The sequence below is a fragment of the Mastigoproctus giganteus genome, chromosome 3 (assembly GCF_048544385.1).
Source record: "Mastigoproctus giganteus isolate SK-2022 chromosome 3, ASM4854438v1, whole genome shotgun sequence".
Lineage (NCBI taxonomy): Eukaryota > Metazoa > Arthropoda > Arachnida > Uropygi > Thelyphonidae > Mastigoproctus > Mastigoproctus giganteus.
The window spans coordinates 185,682,300-185,704,089 of NC_143577.1; the positions used below are offsets into that span (position 1 = coordinate 185,682,300).

At 32.8% G+C, this 21,790-nt stretch overlaps 1 protein-coding gene across 1 annotated transcript; it reads left to right on the plus strand.

The window, feature by feature from the left end:
* Positions 1 to 298: 298 nt before the first annotated feature.
* On the plus strand, positions 299 to 17,997 carry LOC150088465 (uncharacterized). Its single transcript, XM_090370785.1, has 4 exons — positions 299 to 842; positions 11,485 to 11,679; positions 15,986 to 16,240; positions 17,592 to 17,997. Exons 1-4 carry the CDS (start codon positions 333 to 335, stop codon positions 17,841 to 17,843), a joined length of 1,212 nt encoding a protein of 403 aa, XP_090226911.1. The 5' UTR covers positions 299 to 332; the 3' UTR covers positions 17,844 to 17,997.
* The last annotated feature ends 3,793 nt before the right edge of the window (positions 17,998 to 21,790 follow it).

Sequence of the window (21,790 nt, forward strand, 5' to 3'; positions counted from 1 at the left end):
TGAAGCTGAGTGTGGTGCAGTGTGATACAGTGTCCTCATCTCAGTGTGTGTGTCTGTAAATCACATCAGTACTTTCTAATAACTGATTTGTATCATCTGATGGAATCTTGAATGGTAATGCCGACCAGCCCATACTGTCCTGTGAATAGGATTTCAGACTAATCATTTTGCATATTCTTTAATTACATATTTAATCAGATTTTAAAAAAAATCAATTCTATTGATTTTTAAGTTATATGCCTCTTGTCACATGAGAACTGAATTTTTTTTTTTTTTTTTCCTTTTGTTTTTAGTTTTTCAGATACTTCTCTTAAATTTCAAACTTTGTAATAATGCCATCAAAATTAGAAGAGCTTCAACTTCGATTTCGGCAAAGGCTAATGCAAGAAAAAGAGGAAAAGTTAGAAAAGGTTCAAGATAACCAACAAAAATCTTTGGATAGTGAGACAAAGATGAGTCCTAGTTATAGTCAGAATGCTAACTCACCAGCAAATCCAAAGATGTACAATCCCCATGCTCATCAAAAATCAACTGCATTTCCAAGTTCTAAAGCATCTCCAGTTAAGAAAGCAAGTCCAGGAATAGATCGTTCAAGGCCACTTCCTCCTATCCATCGAAATGGACAAACAGCTAGTAATATAGGAAACAATCCTGGAAGTTATGGGAAACCCACTAAACAGAATGGAATACAATCCAGGTATGTGGATAATAATGGAAATAAACACTATACAGATAGTGCTGCCAATGGAAGGAGAACAAGTGGAGACTTAAAACCAAGTCCTGTTGGTAGTGGAGCTAAAGAAAAACAGAATGAATTGAAAAGAACACAAGTAATAAAAAAGGTAAGGTGTTTTGTTGTTCTTTTTTGATAAAATATTAAATTCAGGAAACCTTGTTTATTTTGTGGTGAGGCCAACCATTCAGCATGTGCGCACACGCATGCACGTGTGTGTGTGTGTGGTGTATATATGTTTTTATATTCTTCGTTCATATACTTTTCACTTTCCTCTGATTAAGTTTTTTCCCTTGCTGTGGGCTATTAGTTTATACAAGTCTGGGGAATTTTTTTTTTTTTTTCAACTTCTGATGATTAATGAAATATAATGGATATTTATTTCTGAGGAGGATTCTTTTTAATCTGCTGTAGTTCAGATTGTAAGTCTTGGGGCTGCCATTATGTAGGACTCTCAGGCTCTGTCTCTATTATACCAGCCATGAGGCAGGGGAAAGAGAGGTTTAGGTTTGCAGTTTTATTGGTGCAATAGTGACAAAGGCTATTATGTGTCAACAAGGAGAAAGGAGGGGATGGAATGGCAATTGATTAGAGTTATAATATAAGTTTATTTTCTGTATATTTGTACTAATAGAGGTTCCAGTTTTTTCATAAGGATGTCAAGAAAGGCGAGAGTATTGTTCTCTTTATGTGACAGTGGAACCTGTCAAGTCTTCTTGCTGTGCCCCCCACTCCCAATCACAAATATATCATTTACATATCTGGTCAGCTTAAGTGTATTCTTGTATTAAAGAGATTTGATGCACAGACTTTTGTGCTCTTAGAATTGTTACAGTTGACAGCTTTATGACAAGACCGGTGACTTTTGACTGTGTTCAACAGATTCTTAATTGTTTTCTTTAACTGTCATTTTAGGGCCTTAGTGGGGGGTTTTGTCACTTTCAGATACTTAGTGCCCTTGGAGGAGGTCTGTAATCTTTAAGGTATGTTTTTATATTGAGAATGATAGTCCTCCACCATTCATAATATGAATGGAATGATGATCTTTCAGGCTTCAATGTTTCCTTCTCTTCTCTTGTAAAGGTTCAGGATAGAGAGTTTGTCCATACTGAAATTTTTCTGTATAAATTGTAATGATGTGTAGTAGGCTTAGGATGATGTTTATTCTTGTAATGTGCCATCATATCATGGATCGATGCCCTCCCTCCATACTTGGATGAACTTTTGAGGCCTTTTATGAAGTTTGGTTATTATTTATTTTTACAGCATAATTGTTTAACTGTGGCTCTGTATCTTTTGAATGACTCCATGATCAGATCCTCTTCAGGACTGATTTTTTTGATTACAATTATGCCCAACCTGCTCAGCATTTTTGTTATCCTACAAAGGGGGCCTTCTTCAGTGCTAGTTTTGTTACATACATTTGTCTTGTATTAGGGAGAAGGGAAACCTTTTTCCTCTGGCTTGTGCTTTATAGTTGGTATAGGCTGTGTTGCTCTGTTGGAACTGATTGTTAATGTTATAACAATCAGTTCCAACAGTTCCAACCTCATGTTTAACTCAAAGTGCATTTGTCTTGTGCATGATCCAGATCTTCTGTGTTTATCTAGTTTGAAGGAATAGAATTTACTGTAAAAATTTATAACTATATCTGTATTTTGTAAATGATAATTTTTTTTTTCTTATTTTTGTTATGGGATTTTCACTTTTTATCACTGTAATGATGTTTATGCCCTTGAAAGATAAAAAAAAAACAAACAAACAGAAGAATGGAGGTCTTCATTGGCAGTAAAATAAAGTTTAGATGGGTGTGTGTTTCCATTGTTTTACACCACAATGGAAACATATACAGTTCATAAGCCAGTTCATAAGTAAGAGCAGTCTGTTATCTTTACTGAGGAACTGGATGTTCAGGTGATAGTATTCATTCCATTAGTGTGTGTTGTATCCCTATACTTCAGAAAATATGAACTGACTACTATTGCTATCTGTAAAGGGCTCAGTGTGTTACATTGAATTCCTGTTGATTTTTAAATAAATAATACTTTAGAATAAATAAATAATACTTTAGATGGCTATGGAGTGAATGGGAAGTGATATATAACTTATCAATACAGACTGATGTAATGCACAATCTTTTGCTTAGATGGCATTAATCGGTGCTGATCTCTATGTTAAAATTTATAAATAATTCTTTGCTTAATACAGATATATATATATATATATATATATATGTGTGTGTATGTGTATGTGTATATATGTATGTGTATATATATATATGTGTATGTGTATATATGTATGTGTATATATATATGTATGTGTATATATATATATATGTATGTGTATGTGTATATGTATGTGTATATATGTGTATGTGTATATATGTATGTGTATATATATATATATATATATATGTATGTGTATATATATATGTATGTGTATATGTATGTGTATGTGTATATATGTATGTGTATATATATATGTATGTGTATATATATATATATATGTATGTGTATATATATATGTATGTGTATATATATATGTATGTGTATATATATATGTATGTGTATATATATATGTATGTGTATATATATATGTATGTGTATATATATATATATATGTATGTGTATATATATATGTATGTGTATATATATATGTATGTGTATATATATATATATATGTATGTGTATATATATATATATATGTATGTGTATATGTGTATATGGATATGTATATATATATATATATATATATCACAAAATTGAATATTTTAATGCATTTGTGCCATAATGCACAAATGCATTAAAATGGTCGTACTTAAGTGATAAACCAACAAGTGCTGTAAATGGGGTACCCGAAATTAAAACTACTAAGTACACTGTATTAGCACAGTGACTGAATGTTTTGCAGTAATGTTTGGCATTTGTTTATTAGTTTATGTACATGGATAAACTTTTCATAAAATTAAGATTGTTCTGATTGACAGCTAAACACAAAATTTTTAACCATTATGTATGAATTTTCAGAATGGAGGAGATGTCGGAATGTGTTTTTTTTCCCCTCCTCAACCATTTAAAAAAAATTGTATTTTTGGATGGCAGTGAAACTGTTAAAGCAGATTTTGAAAGTTACCAAGCCCTTCTCCAGAATATTCATGCCTTGTTTGTGTTTTTGAAGATTTTTTAAACATTTTTCGTCATCTGTGAAATATTGTTTTCACATATTAGTTGACGAAATCTTCCTTAAACTCAAAGCCCTTACCTCTAGAAATTGGATAAGTTGGACCTTTTTCCAGTTTCCTATTTTATTTTCTTTCGGATGATGAAAAAAGAATAGGAAATAGGGAGATAACTGAAATTATAAAGACTTAACATTACAATGCTCTTGAATTGACATTGTAATTTCATCTGTTCTAAATATATCTGAACAAATGCATCATCTGACATCAGCATGCATGTACAGTATAACTCAAAATTTAATTTTTAACTGTAATGTGCTGTTTAAAAAGGCTTTTTGATGTAGGCATGTCCATTAAACTTTTAATATGCAGAAACACTTCATGCAATATAAAATTTAATTAAACTTATTACTCCACATATTAGATGTGGTTTAAAACTTAAATCACAATTAGCTTTAACCATATTTGATATGCTGTTTTTAACATATTTAATGGTTTTAGCCACTATTAATTATGAGTTTGAAGTAAAAAAAACCTTCATGAACTTTAAGAAAATAAGACGTCATCAGTTTTTTTTTTTTTTCCTGATTTTATATATATTATAAACCGTTTCTTTGAAACTTGCTAAGCTACCTTGAAATTTAGTGGAGGGGACAGGATTGCCAGTGGTGATTCATCAAGGCCAGGGTCAACTGCCAAAGTTGGTACTCTGAATGTATTCTATTACTGGGTGTGTTCTGACTGACACCCATTCACTTGCATAAGAAGCGTTGTGCAACTTTTTTTTTTAATCCTAATGATTAACGCTGCTACTGTTCAATAATCTGATCAGGCAGAAGTGTTGCCTTATTTGGGTTTCTTTAAATATAAAGTTTTGATCTTTTGAAAAATTATGGTTTATCTTATTCACTTGATTATGCTAGCAAGTGGTGCAATCAAAATATTGCCTTGTTATATGCACAAGGTGAAATTCAGATGAAATGCTGTATTTTAGATTTTTCAGCATAGCAGCATTTTGTAAAATTTCTGTCACTTTCATAATATGGAATGCTAGTTATTTTTTCTTTTTAATTCTAACCATTTTCGTTTTGATGTGAGTAAGAAAAAACAGGAGATGGTAATTCTGTCCACTATTGTAGTTTTTCATCTGCTAAGCAAGGGATGGGCCAAACAGAATAACTGGAGGAGTGAGGTGGACAGCACAATTTAAGTGGTAAATAATGGGACAGATGTTGTTAGTTATAATTAATACCATGCAATTTTTCCAGTTTAATAACAAAATGCAAAAATTTATTTAAATCACACAAATTTTTAAAAAAAAAACTAATTTTGTGCTAAAGAAACTAGAGTTTAACAGATGTCCTGAATGTGCTTCAGTTTGTGGTGTGATTTTTTAATCACACCACAAACTGAAAAGGGTACAGATATCTTGACAGATATCTGTACAGATATCTGTACCCTTAAAAAAGGGTACAGATATCTTGACAGCTTAACTATATACATTTATGGTGTTTTTTGTTTTTACAATTTAAGGGGAAAAAGAATTTCTCTAAGGAAAAATTCTATAGGGTTGTTGAATCTGCTATATTCAAAAACAATTCAGATAAAGCATCTTTAATGATTTCTTTAAGGTTTGAATAGTAAATTCAAATTTGATTATGTGCTGTCAGAAGATTGTAGTTGTATTATTTCTATTGTATCTGCTCCCTTTTTCAGTAACACTGAACAACGATACTGAAAAAAAAATTTTTTTTTCAATAGAAATTTGTATTTATTTTTTAAAAAATGATTTGGAATATGCAGCCTGTGTTCAGCCCCCCCCATGCCCCTGCCAAGTTTGTGAAATATTTTAGTGGTGTATTTGGAGCAAAGCCTTTGTTCGTATTAGTTCTTATTATTGCTGTTAGAAAAGTTGTGAAGTTAATTTTCTAGATCTTGGTGAAGTGGTCAGTTTCTGATTATTCTAATCCCACCTGCTCACTGAACGTCAGAGGATATATACAAATTAAACCTTTGAATGGGTTAAAAAGTCAGAGTAGGTGTGCAATTCAATGTTATGTGTTGTAACAACTCTTGTTTATAGCTTTTGGTGTCAGTTACAGTTAAATGCACTTTTAAAATGTCAGTTTGGTGTGTATACTCATCAGATATCTTTTGCTTTGTGCAGGGATAACACAGATGTCACAGACAGTCTATAATGCACCTATTAAAGAAAACACATGAACTTTGGGGCAAAATATATGTGAGATGGCATGGTATATATGAGGAGCCCACTTCTCAGGACATGAAGTGGTCTCCTCACATATACAATACTAATTTTGCATGGCAGTGATTCACTAAACAAAAAAAATCACTGCCTGGATGTGGAAAGAGCCAACTAGTCATGTCAGTGACTGCTACTTTTGCATAACTCAAATTGAAGGATTGGGGTGGGGGTGAAACAAGTATCTGAATATCTTGTCTACTATTAGACCAGTTGGCCACAGTGACCACACACTATCTTTTTTTTCCAAATATCTGGTCATTAGAAAAGAAATATACAGATGACCTGATTTATCTACATGAGCTCTGAATCAGAAAATGAATGCCAGACTCAAAGAAACCTCATGTTTAACTCAAAGTGCATTTGTCTTGTGCATGATCCAGATCTTCTGTGTATATCTAGTTTGAAGGAGTAGAATTTACTGTAAAAATTTATAACTATATCTGTATTTTGTAAATGATATATTTTTTTTCTTATTTTTGTTATGGAATTTTCACTTTTTATCACTGTAATGATGTTTATGCCCTTGAAAGATAAAAAAAAACAAACAAACAAACAGAAGAATGGAGGTCTTCATTGGCAGTAAAATAAAGTTTAGATGGGTGTGTGTTTCCATTGTTTTACACCACAATGGAAACATATACACCCATCTACACTAATTGTTCTTGCTGTCCACATGAAAGAATCCTATGAGAACATGAATGTCTCTTAAGAAAAGTACAGTATGATAAATACAAGTGGAACTTTTGTGGTTTGAGATCATTTTAGGTCCACAGTCTGGGTTGTTGTTGCTTTTTATGTGAGTGGGTTAGATGGGTTTTTGGCTCTACTTTGATACAGCATTGTACACCGAAAGAAAAATGTCATCTATAAGCTACTAATTGATCAAACAAACATTTTTACTCCTGCTTCGATTAAAGTTAGATCTGATGAAGAATTTTGTAAAAGCTAATGCTAATGGAGATGTCTTGCAATATTTAAAACTAAAGTTTAATGATTCTAAAATGAAAGAAAGTGAAAGTGTATTCATTGGTTCATAGATCAGAGAGTTACTGAATGATGAACATTTTTAAGGTGTTAAAACCTTTTGAACTGAAAATTGGAAGTCCAAGAAATTTTGTGGATGTTTTGGATAACATAAGCCAACAACTATAAAATTTTGATTGAGAATTTATTACAAGCATAACAAAACCTCTGTTGCAATATATCTCTAAAAATCTTCCTCCATTCTTATTTAGACTTTTTTTTTTTTTCCAAATAACCTTGAACACATTAGTGATGTGTTCAAGGTTATTTGGTTTTCATTAAAATATTGCTACTTTGGAGAAATGTTACCAAGGAAGGTGAAAGCCCATTATGTTGGCAGAATTGCTGGGCATTACTCAGAGAGGCCCCTCTGATATATATATATATATATATATATATATATATATATAAAGATTTCAATAAGTGTAATTTGCATTCCTCTCTAAATCTGTGGGTGTTAAGTGATATTTGACTTGAAATTTGGTTCAGCTCACGAAAATCCTCAATGTAAAATTTTTTTTTGGGATAAAAAAATATAAAAACTGCAACTTATTGTCCAATGCAATTTATTATGTACTGGAAAGTGGTAAAATCAGTTTTCATAAAGTCAATGTTGGAGCCCTTGAATAGCCATACAGGCAAGTTTCTCATGTTCTAAATCTGAAATCTAAAGTGCATGAAGAATGCACTTCTTAAAACCAAATTAATAACGCTAGTAAATAAAGCATAGAGCAAGTGTATGAAAATCTACATTGCATAATATAAAAGAAATACTAATTTAGGCCTGTGTTGCACATCTTGTTTATTTGCAAGGTGGTCTCCTAGACAAGTCCTGGATTTAGACACCTTGCAATTAATAAACAAACTAGACAATAGGTAGGCATATATGTTATGCAGCACATATCCTAGATATGTGTTACATAATCACAATATGCGTTTTGTATGTTGTGTACTCTTTTTGACATATACTATGCTGGTTTTGAGTGAGTGCCACTATTGGTTTTGATATTTTTCAAACTAACGGTTGACTGAGCATATTATGGCCTAAACTGCCAATGTATCATAAAAAAATTAGACTAACCAATCAATCAAACTAATGGTTCTAGTTATATATATATACAGGGTGTTTCAGTTAAACGTTTCAGAACTTCTAAGAGGGGTAGGGTACATCCTGACAACTCGAAATCATATAGCAATGTGGGGTCGGAAATGCTTTCCTGAAGCGGTGTTGTACACAGAAGCACCATAAAGAAAAGAGACCGTAAGTGAGAAATCGTTTTCTCACTTATAGCGGAGATGTTTGTAACTACCTGGATGTAACTACCATTTGGTCAACAGTGGATCGGACGTGGTGGTCCCGTGCGTTGGCCTGCTCGGTCACCCGACCTATCATGTCTTGATTTTTATTTCTGGGGTCATATGAAATCGCTAGTTTATGACACCCCTGTTGACAATGCTGAGGAGCTGGTTGCAAGAATCGCAGTAGCTGCCGAAGAAATTCGCCTGGAGTATTCCAGAATGTTCGGATGTCCATGCGTCGGAGATGTGAGGCGTGCATTGTAGCCCGTGGAAGAAACTTCGAACACTTACTTTAATCCATGTACCTTTTGCTTCTTTTCATGTATTATTAAAACGATTTCTCACTTATGGTCTCTTTTCTTTATGGGGCTTCTGTGTACAACACCGCTTCAGGAAAGCATTTCCGACCCCACATTGCTATATGATTTCGAGTTGTCAAGATGTACCCTACCCCTCTTAGAAGTTCTGAAACGTTTAACTGAAACACCCTGTATATAAAAATGTGAGCTACATTATGTGACAAAAATAACATTGCATGCATAACAAAAAACTTATTCAAGCTGAATTTATTTAGCTAATTGGAATTTGTAAAAATAATATAACTGCTGTATTTCAGGAAACCTTTCCTTCTTCCTGGAATTGAAACAAATATAGGTTTAAATGCATTGCATACCAAAAATCTCCAGTCCCAATATTTATTATTAGCTGTATGGTGCAAGGAAGCCTGAGGCTTTTGCTGCATCACCTTAATGCTGCTTTGTTCTTGCAGGAGGTTTGTTGTTGTCATTGTAGTGCTAGTTGAGACCTACAACCACAAACTGTTCTCCAAAATGGTGTTTTGAAAACAAACAATATCTTTCATGCTATCTGCTAATCTCTATTCTGGTAAAATGGGTTGAGAGTCCATAAAAAGAAGAGTGGAATTCTGATCACACAGCTTTAAACAGGAAAGTTTTTTCCTACATTCCTGTTAATATCTGATTGTCACTGCTTCATCCTGAAATCTCTATCTCCCTCTTTCTGAACTTCCTGTTGTTGCAGTTTTCCCATAGAAATTATTTTAGTCTATGCTAAGCAGTATGCTACTGTTTTTTATTCATTGGTGGTTGTTATTTATCTCTTGAATCTGCCCAAATAACCTGTTTTGTCAGTTTTACAATAGAGTAAGGAAATTTACTGAATTTGTTTACAAGTTATGTGTTGGTGAAATAGGTAGTTTTGCTGCTGCTGTTGTTGTTGCACCAACAACAACTTATTACTAGAAAAATGAATTTGCTAAAATTGCAGTTTTCCAGTTGGTTGGGTTTTTAACTGAGCAGAGATCCTTTTTTGATGTCTTCTCACTGGTCATGTTGACAACTTGCATCTCATTTAATTGTTTTGGTGCATAATTTCATTTGTTGAAGTTATGATTTTTGTCTCATGTCCCCCCCCATCCATTTTATATATATATATATATATATATATATATATATATATATATATATATATATATTGGTTGATTTTATTTAATTAAATGGTATTTATCTGTAGGGAATTAGGTGTATATGGACCAGGCTACCAAGTTAGCAAATGTAAACTAGCTTTAGCCTGGGAGGCCTATAAATGTTATATTAATGAAATGGTATTAAAAATAATATGATGCTAAATAATGAAAATAACAATAAACAATGTAAATTGCAAATAACATTCCCTCACTTGGCCATCTCTTTGAACAGGTAGGTATGAGACATTCCTTTAGTCTGGCTACCATTCTGCTCAAAGCCCCCATTGAAATAGCAGACAGATGGCCAAGTGAGGGAATGTTATTTGCAATTTACATTGTTTATTATCATTTTTCTTGTTGTTTTCATTATTTAGTATCATTATTTTTAATACCATTTCATTAATATAATGTTTATAGGCCTCCCAGGCTAAAGCTAGTTTACATTTTCTAACATGGTAGCCTGGTCCATATACACCTAATTCTCTACAGATAAATACCATTTGATTAAATAAAATCTACCAATATAATTTCATCCACATATAATGTCTAATTGCCCTATGTACAATAGCATTAACGTTGCACAACTGACAAATAAATACCTAAACTTGACCAGATATCATTATCATAATCTTCAATAAGAACTATATATATATTTGAAATTCATTTGCTTGCATAGCAAGTTGAGTTTATAGTATACAGTATATTATATTATAAATACTAAAATACTGAGCCCTGAAGCCACCAACTTGGGACTTTGTTATCAGTTTTGGGATTTTTCAAGTTTTTGGTCAGTAAATTGAAAAATAGTCAAACCAAATAAATGATCAGATATCCCGTGTAACCAAATACAGCATAGATTATGAAGTATATAAATGTGATTCTTAGAAAGTTTTTATTATTATTTTTTTAAATAACTGAGCATATTTTGACCCAGCTATACTAATATATCTTACATTTTGAGGTAGTGTCTGTCCTCAGATGGAATGAAGTTAAAATTAAACATCATTAATGCCAAAGAACATGGGACATGGTTTGTTTTTAAACAGACAGCTTCTCAACTGTGCCAAGAACTTATTAAAAATGATGCAAAACCGATCAAGGTAACTTTGTTTGTAAATTAATAAGGTAACTTATGATCAAATATTAAATCATTAAAACCAATAATTATTATAAATATATTCATGTTAGGGATTTTAGATGTGTTTAAAACTCCTTGAGTAGACAAGTATTATTGGGTTATCAGCACTAGATATATATTTTTATAAACTTTGGTTTGTTCTTAAGAGATTTTTTTTTTGGGACGTGATAAAGAGAAATTGTAAAATTAGTTCATATGAAGATTATTTAAAAAATCTTTTTTTTTAACTACATACATGTTAAATTAAAAAAAACTTCCCATTGAAAAGGCTCAAAATAATCCCTGGCAGTGGGCTGGCTTTCTTTTTTAAAGCTAAATTGCAGTTAAAAGGTGTTTTTTTTTTTTTTATTATTATTATTAGGCAACATCCACAACACCCGTGACTTCAAAAACAAATGTAAATTTTGTCCAGTTAAATGGAAGTGCTTATGAAAGATCAAGGCCAAATGGGACTTCACCTCATGTACAAACCAGCAATAATACAAATCTATCAAACTCCAGTGATGAAAAGACTCCAAATTCAATTGGAAAACAGAAGCTAAAGCCTGAATCTAAGGTAATTATCTTAAAGTAATTAATGTATTGCAGTCGCTTTAACTTCCAAGTTCCACAAGTTATTTTTAGAACTTATTATTAGTTATAATGGAAACTGTGTTTTCTTTCATTGTTGAATGCACTCTACCTGAAGACTTTATAGGACCTAATTGTGCCTCTGATTATGTTCTGCATTCCTTCCCCACCTCACCCAAAGAAGAATTTGAAATTATGTTAGGAGATTTTTATTTTTGCTTGTTTTATTTTAGTATATTTTTATTTGATTCTGACTTCATTCCATTTACAGTAATTAGAAATACCAATAAATACCAGAAATTCACAATTATCTTTAATTTAAAATATTTTAGAAAACACTTTCTGCATGAAGAACAATTCTTATCAAATTAAACATCCTAGTAGTACTGAACTTAGGATGCAATATTTCATCCTGATGAGTTTTTCTTAAATAACATGAAAAATTGTTTTATTTTCAATCCTTGCTGCCTGTGATGACCTTCTTTCGATGAGAATCTTTGCACCCTTCAAACTTCAGCATTTTAACTGCTTTGGCCACTTACCAGAAAAGATGGTATCCCTGATTTATATCATCCATATCAAATTGATTTTGAATGCTTTTCAAGAATGAGCCTAAGTGTAATGTTTTTGATTTGTCAGTTTTAGTATTAGTGGCAAATAATGTAAAGAAGCAAGCTTACAGCATCAGGCAAAAAAAAAAAAAAAAAAAAACCATACTCAATCTCTTCATTGTCCCCTCTAATAATTTGTCTAATTCTTCCTTAAATTATTCAAACTCATTTCCACAACACAAGAGGTTTGTTTGTTCCACCAATCAATTAATCTCTGGCTGAAAGCAAATTTTCTTGCACCCATCCTGCAGCCACCCTTTCTTTCAATTTAAGTTTGTCTCTTTGTGTGTTGTCTGAGAATGTAAGGATGCTGTCAGCATTTAGTTTGCTCAATCTGTTTAAAGTCTTAAACCATTTAATTAGTTCTCTTTGCAAGTGTGTAGTTTCCCAATCACCACAGCTTACAAAAGCTGAAGTCTTTTGTGGTACGAATATTCTTTGACTAATCGGTTGCTCTCCTCTAGATCCATTCCAAGAAATCCTTATCCTGAAGCTTCTAGACCACCTGGATTCAGTAATAAATGTTTGGCCTAACCATGGCCTTATATAGCAGGATAATCACCTCCTCCTTGTCCCTGCTGGCAAAATTCCTGTATATCATTGACAGTATTGGCCTAGCAGCCTCTCTTCATTGTTTCCAGAATTTTGTAAGATTGTACAATTACTCTTAGGTGTTTCTTGTTCTCCGCCATCTTGGTATGTTATTCTGGGATTACTGCCACCCATATATATAATCTTGCATATGTCAAATTGTTACCACTTCCTCAGCCCATCTACCCAATTTTTCTAGATCTTGTTGGTGGTAGCAAATTCTGAACCACTCTTGAATCTGTTTCATCTGCAAATTATATTAAGCTTGATATTCCTTCATCAGTATTGTTAATAAATATTAAAAACAGTAAGTGGCCCATCAACAACCCTGAGAAACTCCACTAACAACATTAGTCCAAGGAGAGCAGTGCCCATTTATAGCTGCTATCATTTTATTATAGTACATCATTATTTCTTCCAGCTTTGAGTTTGGATCATTTTACTTACATATAATTTCTTATATGTTAGATTTATAGTGTTACACTCTTTCAATGGGGTTTTCTATAATAATAAAAAAGAAATCTTCCAGTTAACATCATATGTTTTTGAAACATTGATTTATTTATAGATGTTACATAGAAATGTATGACATGGTAACAATTTCAAGGAAACTGTTTGTTTGAAACTGCATTATTCCAAACATTTTAAATAACTGGCAATTCATGCGACTTTTTTATGATGCGTCTGCTGTTGAAAATAATGTAGTTTAAAAAGATGAGAAATTAAAACTTGAGAGCAAGTAACAAGCTTGTATGCACGCTAGTTCACAAATCAAACTTCATATCTCAACAGAAGAGTTTTATGGATTATGTAGATAAAATTTCACATACCTAACAAATCTTATATGATCCTGTGCAAATGGCACAAAATCAAATATTGACCTAGGTTGTCAAATGTTAAAGAAAACAGAAGCGCAATGTTTATTATTTATACCTTGCCTTTCGACACGTTGACTGCTAAGCTAGTTTAAGAAAAAATTACTCTTGGGGCCAAAAAATATTTAGTAATAATTTGATTAGTAATTCTAAAATAAATATTTTAATATCAACAGAGCATGCCCCAGAAATGGTTGATAAGCCCTCCACTAGTGAAGGAAGATGAAAAGACTGCTCAGACTGTAATCATCAGCCTTTCATGTGTTTAGAGTGTTTTGGTCAACACCACAAATCTATATAATTTTGTAATTGTACAATTCATATAATAAATAATCAGCAGTTACTCACTTATTTTTTCTCATAGCAGCATGAAAATTTCATCAGATGTATCACTTGGGGCCATGCTTTTCAAAAATAATGTAAATTCCCATCAATCATCAGTGCTATACAGCTGTTGCAATTCTGACTGGAACAGAAGATGTCAGCCATATATGTCTGACATGGCACCTAAAAACCCTAATTGTGTCAGAGAAATACTGTTGACGTGGCAGCCAAAGTGTTAAAAGAAGAATAATATAAAGAAAATGATTCAACTATTGAGCAAAGTCCAGTTGAAGCAGGTACATAGCTTACTAATCATAATGCTGGTTGTCTCAAACACCAGTTTTAAATTTTCAGGATATCAGAATTAGAATACCCCCCCCGGTTGGTAAATTATAAAGCCAAATGAACTAAAGTCTGTAAATTTTAGCTGAAAATCATGTGTTCCACACACATTATGGCAAGTTGGAATATTTTTAAACACTGTTTCAAATTGAAGTGCGCCCTTTAGAATAACATTAATACCAAATGGTATCATAACAATTATATGTAGATCATTATGTAATTGTAAAAACTAACATATAATGTTATCAAGTACACTGAGTGGACAGAAATCATGGGAATACTTACCTAATAATGGGTAGGCCCACCTTTTGCTCTGATAAGGATGAGGCATTGCGTCCACTAGTTCACGAAAGCATTCCACAGGTACTTCCATCCATGCTTGCTACACCGCTGTCCATAATTCCATTGCATTCCTGGGTGGAGGATCCAAAGCTCAAATGGACCTTTCTACAGCATCTCAAAGATGCTCCACAGGGTTCGTGAACAGGGAGGCCATTCCATGGTAGTCAAATCTGCAGAATGCTCTTCAAACCATGTTCTAGTCACCACGGCTCTGTGGGGAGGTGCATTGTCCTGCTGGAAGAGTCCATTGCCCTGTAGGTGCACGATGACCATGAAGGGATGCAGATGGTCTGCAAGGATGGACATGTAACCTGGACTGTTCAGATGTGTCCAGATGTACCAGAGGTCCCAATTTGTGTCAGTTAACCACACTCCAGACCATTACCAACTGTCCACCTGCCCGAACAATTTCTTGTTGACATGATGGCGCATTGTGCAGTTTCCACACGATATGCACCCTCCCATCTGCTCGAAATAACTGGAAATGGGACCCATCAGACTAGGAAACCAGTGTCCAATCATCCAAGGTCCAGTGCCGATGTTCTTTTGCCCAGTTGAGGTGAAAGTCCTGTGTTGTAGTATTAGCAATGGGACTCTGGTGGGGCGGTGGGTCCCATAACCTATTGCGGCTAATGATCACTTGGTGGAGACATTTCTGGCACCTCCCTTGTTGAAGTTGATAGTAATTTGCGCCATTGTTACTCTCCGGTTGACTGAAACAATGGGAGACGGGCGTTGATAGCCACGTTCATCCACCACCTTCCTCTGTCCACATTGAAGTGTAATTCCAGAAATGGTGTATTCCCGATACACTCTTGATACTGTCAAACAGAGATGGTGCAATTTCTGTACCACCTCCGTGATAGTGGCCCATGCATTGGGCACCCACTGTAATCCTTCTGCCATGAGTTGGATCACTCATGACATTTATCCATACTGACATCGAATTATCGTCTACGTGAATGCAGTGTACCTACATACCCGCCAAGTGGTGGGTTCGTCCACTAGCGAGTGGGGTGACAGCATTGCCCAGGAACCAGGTATCCCATGAATTCTGTCCTTTCAGTGTATTATTATGTTATGATTTTCATCCCTACTGTTTTGCAGCTTTACATTAATTATATAAATATTTTGTAAATTGTTTTGGATTTTTATTTAATATAAGCTATTTTGATAGTTGTGAATTGGCTATGTAAACTCGTTTTAGGTCAGCGTTGTTTCTCGAAAGTCTTCAAATGGTGCTGTAAGCAAATCACGGTTGTTCAATGATCCAAGTCTCGAAGAATGCTCAATTTGTGGTCGTAAATTTGCAAAAGATCGAATAGATAAACATAATAGTATATGTGCAAAAACCTCTCAGAAGAAACGCAGAGTTTTTGATATGACCAAGATGAGAGTTAAAGGTACAGAGGCTGAACAATTTGTAAGAAGAGCAACTTTTAGAAGAAAAGAAGAACCTAAGGTTTGTGTTCATTTAATTGTATTTGTTTATTGCCTACATTTTTTTTTTCTTCAAAACTGGTATTAATTATAAAATCATGGACAAAATAACCATCATTTTGTTTTTCCAACTGTGCCTCTCTTTTCTATAGGCATTTGTGAGAAAAGATGTCAACAGAGGGCCATAAATCTTTCTGTGGTGTCTATCTCCTATAGATTTGTAACCCTAGTTGCCATCAATGTTATTTGAACTGACCAAATTCTCTGTTTACCTGCTTGTAGTTCCTCTTCCCTCATGGTATTTGGCAAATGCATTTTTATGGGTGTGTTGGTTTCTGTGGGTGAATGAATGATCAGAATTATCCTGAATAATGTTGTTTTTTTTTTTTTTTTTTTTTTTTTTTTTCAAATATCAAAACAGTTTGATCACTATGTGGATTATAATGTTCTCTTATCTTTTTGTTCTTCCAAATTGAAAATTTGAAGTGGTGGCAAAAATTTAATAACATTATGTATGCATGTTTTTGCACTAAGAATGTATCTTGCCTTCTTGAATACAAATTATGAATGCACGCATTCTTTTTCAAAGCTGAAGATGATTTAAAAAGAAAAAAAAAACTGTCTCCGAAGAATCCTTGTCTTTCCTTACACTACTCTCTAATAACAATCAGATTGTGTGAAAAACATGATTTGAAGATGGTATTATTTATTTTGCGATTTAAAAAAATCTGGGTCTCTTGTGTTAATTTCTTTCATTCTCTAAAAAAAAAAAAAATTAAAAGTGACCTGGCTCTGCCTCTGTGTATACATTGGGGTTCTCCTTGCAGTTTATAAATTTATTCAAAAAAAAATCTTCATTATAGTTTTTACCATACAAAGAAAAAGCTTTCACAGTGCCTACTGTGCAGTACAACCTTACAGAACTTCAGAACCTGGAGGAACACATTAGTGTTGTGTGGGTGGGAGAGAAAAGATATCATTTTTGATGTAATTATATTTCATACTCGCAATATTAAACTTTTTGAATGAACTTCATATGTTTAAGCCTGTTTTGGTGACTTGTACAAGTAAAATATATGGAGAGTTTATGCTTTCACATTTCTATAATAAAGATTATATTTCAGTTTGTCCAAATTAATCGAGGTATACTAAATTAAAAAATTTGTGGTTCAATAATAATGTAACTTATGTGCGACAAACAAGGTGCTCATGTTTTTGTTTTTTACTGGTAGAAAGTATGGGCCCTTCTAAACATTTATGGGTTACAATAAATAATTTTGGTACTGAAACATGATTGTGATTAAATTAATTTAAAAGAAATTCTATTAGGTGTCTTAGTTAATAAGTATTTAATGACAGTTCTTTGCTTTTAGGCAAATAAATCTGATTGGAGGAAACAACACGAAGAATTCATAAACAACATAAGACAAGCCAAAGCTGCCCAGCATTTCCTTGCAGCTGGTGGTAAAGCAAGTGATCTTCCTCCACCCCCTCCATCAGATACTTCCCATTATGTGCCCTGTCCATATTGTGAAAGAAAATTTAGTGAAGCAGTTGCTGAACGTCACATTCCTAAATGCAAGAACATAATTTCCAATAAAAAAACGATGACAAAAAGAAAGTGAATGAAACCAGTGTTTTATTTTGAAGTATAAAATCAACTATTGTGCAATGTGCTAGTTGGACTTAGTTTGCTTTATTAACATAAAACAGTATTTCTTTACTAGAAGGTTTTCTTCCCTTTTCACTTGTGTAATATTTTTTTGGCTATGATATGACATGCTTGATCATTTCTCTTAGCTTAAGTTTACTTAAAAAAAAAAAAAAAATTTCCAGATTTCTCTTAATTTTTCTATATTTCTTTTACTTCTAGTTTTAAGATTTCATTGAAATTTTATTTTTAATGATAAATGTGTTGTAGTATAAATTATAAGTACTTTTCAAATAGTATTTTTATACAGTTTTTCGTATTTTAAAAATGAAAGGAGTTTTGATGGCTTGTTTGTAGTGAGTAGCACATTTTCGTTGTACATAATTTACTTCTCCCCTTGATTAACTAGACATAATTCTTGTGGACTTTTCATATGAACTAAAATAATTATGGCTACTTTCAGTTATGTATGCTAGAAATAAATATAAAACAGAGAAAATTACATCGGAGTATGAAACAATGAAGATGAGCCATATGTGAATGAAAACATGACAAATGTATGAAAATATAAATTGCGTATTATTTTATTTTATTTTATTTTTTATTATTTTTTTGTAATATTTAAGTTATTATCAACAAAAAATTTCAGCAGTGTATATATTTTGGCTGTGAATAGCAAATGTCACAATAATTTAATTTGCACGTACTTTAAAAGTTCAGGTACAGTGTATATGAGCATTAATGCTGTCATGTTGACTTTAATAGTTCCATTTTTTCATATTTTTAGAAAGAATGAATTGTTGCTTCTTATAAGCATTATTTGAATTAAAGTAACACTCTTTCTTTGATGAACAGAGTGAATATGAGAACCACCCCCAGTAGATATATGATGTAATTTATCAGATCTGAGGTTAATGGCAGAAATAAAATATACAGATTTTATCATTTGGGTCACTGTTGTTATTAATTAGTTTTCTTTGCTTCTCTTCTTATTTAGTTTGTCTTGATATGGAACTTTTTAATAACTTTCAGTTGGCATAATTTCTCCTCTCAAGGCTCTGTAATAATCAATCTATAATAGATGAACTCAAGTGCCTTATTTGAGTAAAGTAGTTTCTCTTAGAAGTAATTAATATTTTTAGAATTAAATTAGTTAAAAAGTTAATATAATGGTGTTCTTGAAAATTAATGTAGCGAGTGCCACATGTGATTATGCTGTATTTATAAAAAAGAAAAAAATATATATTGCAAGATAATGGCTGAATATATATATATGTGGATTTATATACATATCTGTTGAAATGTTATTCCATAGTCTTCTAAACTTTATCAAGTGCCTTATGATATATTATTGCAATGTAATTTTTTTTATTATATAACTGGTGAATAAAATGTTTAAGATGAAAAAGTTTATAGGTAGTCTCCCACTATAAAACTTGCATTTTTGTACTTCAAAAATAAGATATTATATTATGAATTATGGTCTGTAATCAGTTTTGTATGGAAAATATTTTTAACAAATATCATAAATTCGTGATGACATTATGTAGAAACTAGTAACTAAAATAAGAATTAACACAGTGCACACTAGGTTGGATAAATAAAATTTTAATGCATTGATATTTCAAGAATTATAGATTAGGACTGTTCAATAAAGAATGATCATAATTTTTCATGAACGATTGTACTGCTTGCTATTTTTAGCTGAGCTGAGCTGTGGAATTTAAGACCAAACCAAGCTGCATCACATAGCAACTGTGCAGTTGATTTGTGTGACCTTGGTGAGTGGTCAAGCTTATGCCTTTTCAGTTTTTCCTAAGCAACAATGGATGTGACAGGTGAGGAACAGTATGTTTTGTTTCTGTCTCAAGAAAACATCAGCTGAGGCATGTGAAGTGTTAAAAGAAGCTTATGGTAAATCCACGATTCCATATAGCACAGCTTACAGGTGGTTTAAAATGTTTCAAGACTGATATGATTCAATCGCAATAATCTGCAGTCCCGAAGCTCAAAGTCACTGCTTCTGTAATTGTGAGAGATTGTTCTATAACAGTAAGGCTGTTAACAGAGATGTTGAGAATATCAGTAAGAAGCACTTGCAGTATTTGTGTCCATTTGACGTGTTTATGCATGCTGGGTTCCAAGACTACTTGTACCTGAGTAAACAGCAAGTTAGCATGGTAGTTTGTCAGGAGCTCCAGCAGATGGTTACTAAAGCTGATGAGGTTCTGCATAAGCCAGTGGGTAGATACTGCATCATGACAATGCAAGACAGTAACAACAGATGAGACATGGCTTCATTTCAACAAAGCTCTGTTTTGAAGTTATGTTATCATCAATGCTGAAAAAAAAGCAAAAGTTGTGGCTTCTGCAGGAAAGGTTATGGTCATATTTTAAAAAGGTTATGGTCATATTCTGCAGGAAAGGTTATGGTCATATCATAAAGGTTATAGTAACTAAAATAAGAATTAACACAGTGCACACTAGGTTGGATAAATAAAATTTTGACATTCAAGGAGTGGTTTACCAGCATGTTGTGCCACATCGTATGACTTAAGGGACATTACTACACCACACACTGAGAGATCAGATTCATCCCAAACAACCATAATGGCATGCAGGTGGGTAGATACTGCATCATGACAATGCAAGACCTCATATTCTGAGTACTTAGCCAGCATTAATGTCAAATGGGTTCCTCATCCTCCCTAGAGCCCTTGACCTTGCACCCTGCCTCCCCCCAAAGTTAAAGGAGCTGTGAGGAAAATGTTTCCATTCATCAGAAATTGTAAAAGACAGTGGTGATTCTCAAATTCATATCAAAAAAATGGCTTTTAACATGTTTTTCAAGAACGACAGAAACAGAGTAAATGCATTTCATTAAATAGGAATACTTTTAAAAGGACTAAAATATGGATGATTAATAAAGGTATGTTGTGAAAAAAAAATGATCATTCTTTATTGAACAGCCCTCATAAAATAGTTTATAATCTGTCATTAATGATGAGGAAAATACTGTAAATGAGGGGAACACTTCTTGATAGTAATTTTTTCACTTTAATTTTATTTTAATTTTCCTGATTGATCAGTTTCAAAGTCCATGGCTGAAGAATTTTTTTTTTTCTGTTTATACTAAGATATACTTAAATATTTGAAGGAAGCCCAAAGAAAAAATCTTCCCACAAAAAATACAATTAAAATGTATTGTTTGATTTAACATTTGAAATAGTGTAAATTCAATCTGCATTATCTTACAAAGTTGATGGATATAGAGACAAACCTCATTTAAGTAGTTTTTTTTGTGTTTCCCAGATAACATGCAATGTTTTGTGGTGTGTCGCACAGAAGGGAAAATGAATTCTATTGGTTGCATCCCCCCGTAATTATATTAACTGGTCACTCAACTATATTCGGCATTCACATTACTTTGTTGTCCTGCTACAAAGGATGTTTGTTGTGAAAATGATTTTGCTTTAATATTGTATTTGCGATAATTCTGCTACTGAGAATTACTAGGATTTTCATCCTAATTTTCTCACTGAAGCATTGTATAGTTCTCTCAACTCTATTTCAAATGCATTAGGTATATACCCTGCTCAACAAAATTAACAGAATATGTAGAAAATGTGTAACTTGTGATGAAGCGTGACAAAATTTGGTATGGTGGTGTATGATAGAGTAATGAAATGAGGAGACAGCGAGAAACTTTGGACAGGTATAAGGGACATTTATAGGGGTTGTATAAGAATTACGAAAATGGTCACATGACATAAGTATGGAATATGATCCCTTCCAACTGCTAAACAAACCTGACAGGTGAACCATGCATGATATACAAAACTCATTTTTCCATCAGTGCAGACCTTAGCTCACCAAGTGACTGAGGAGTTGGCTGTCAGCATGCAATGTGATGCCCAAGGG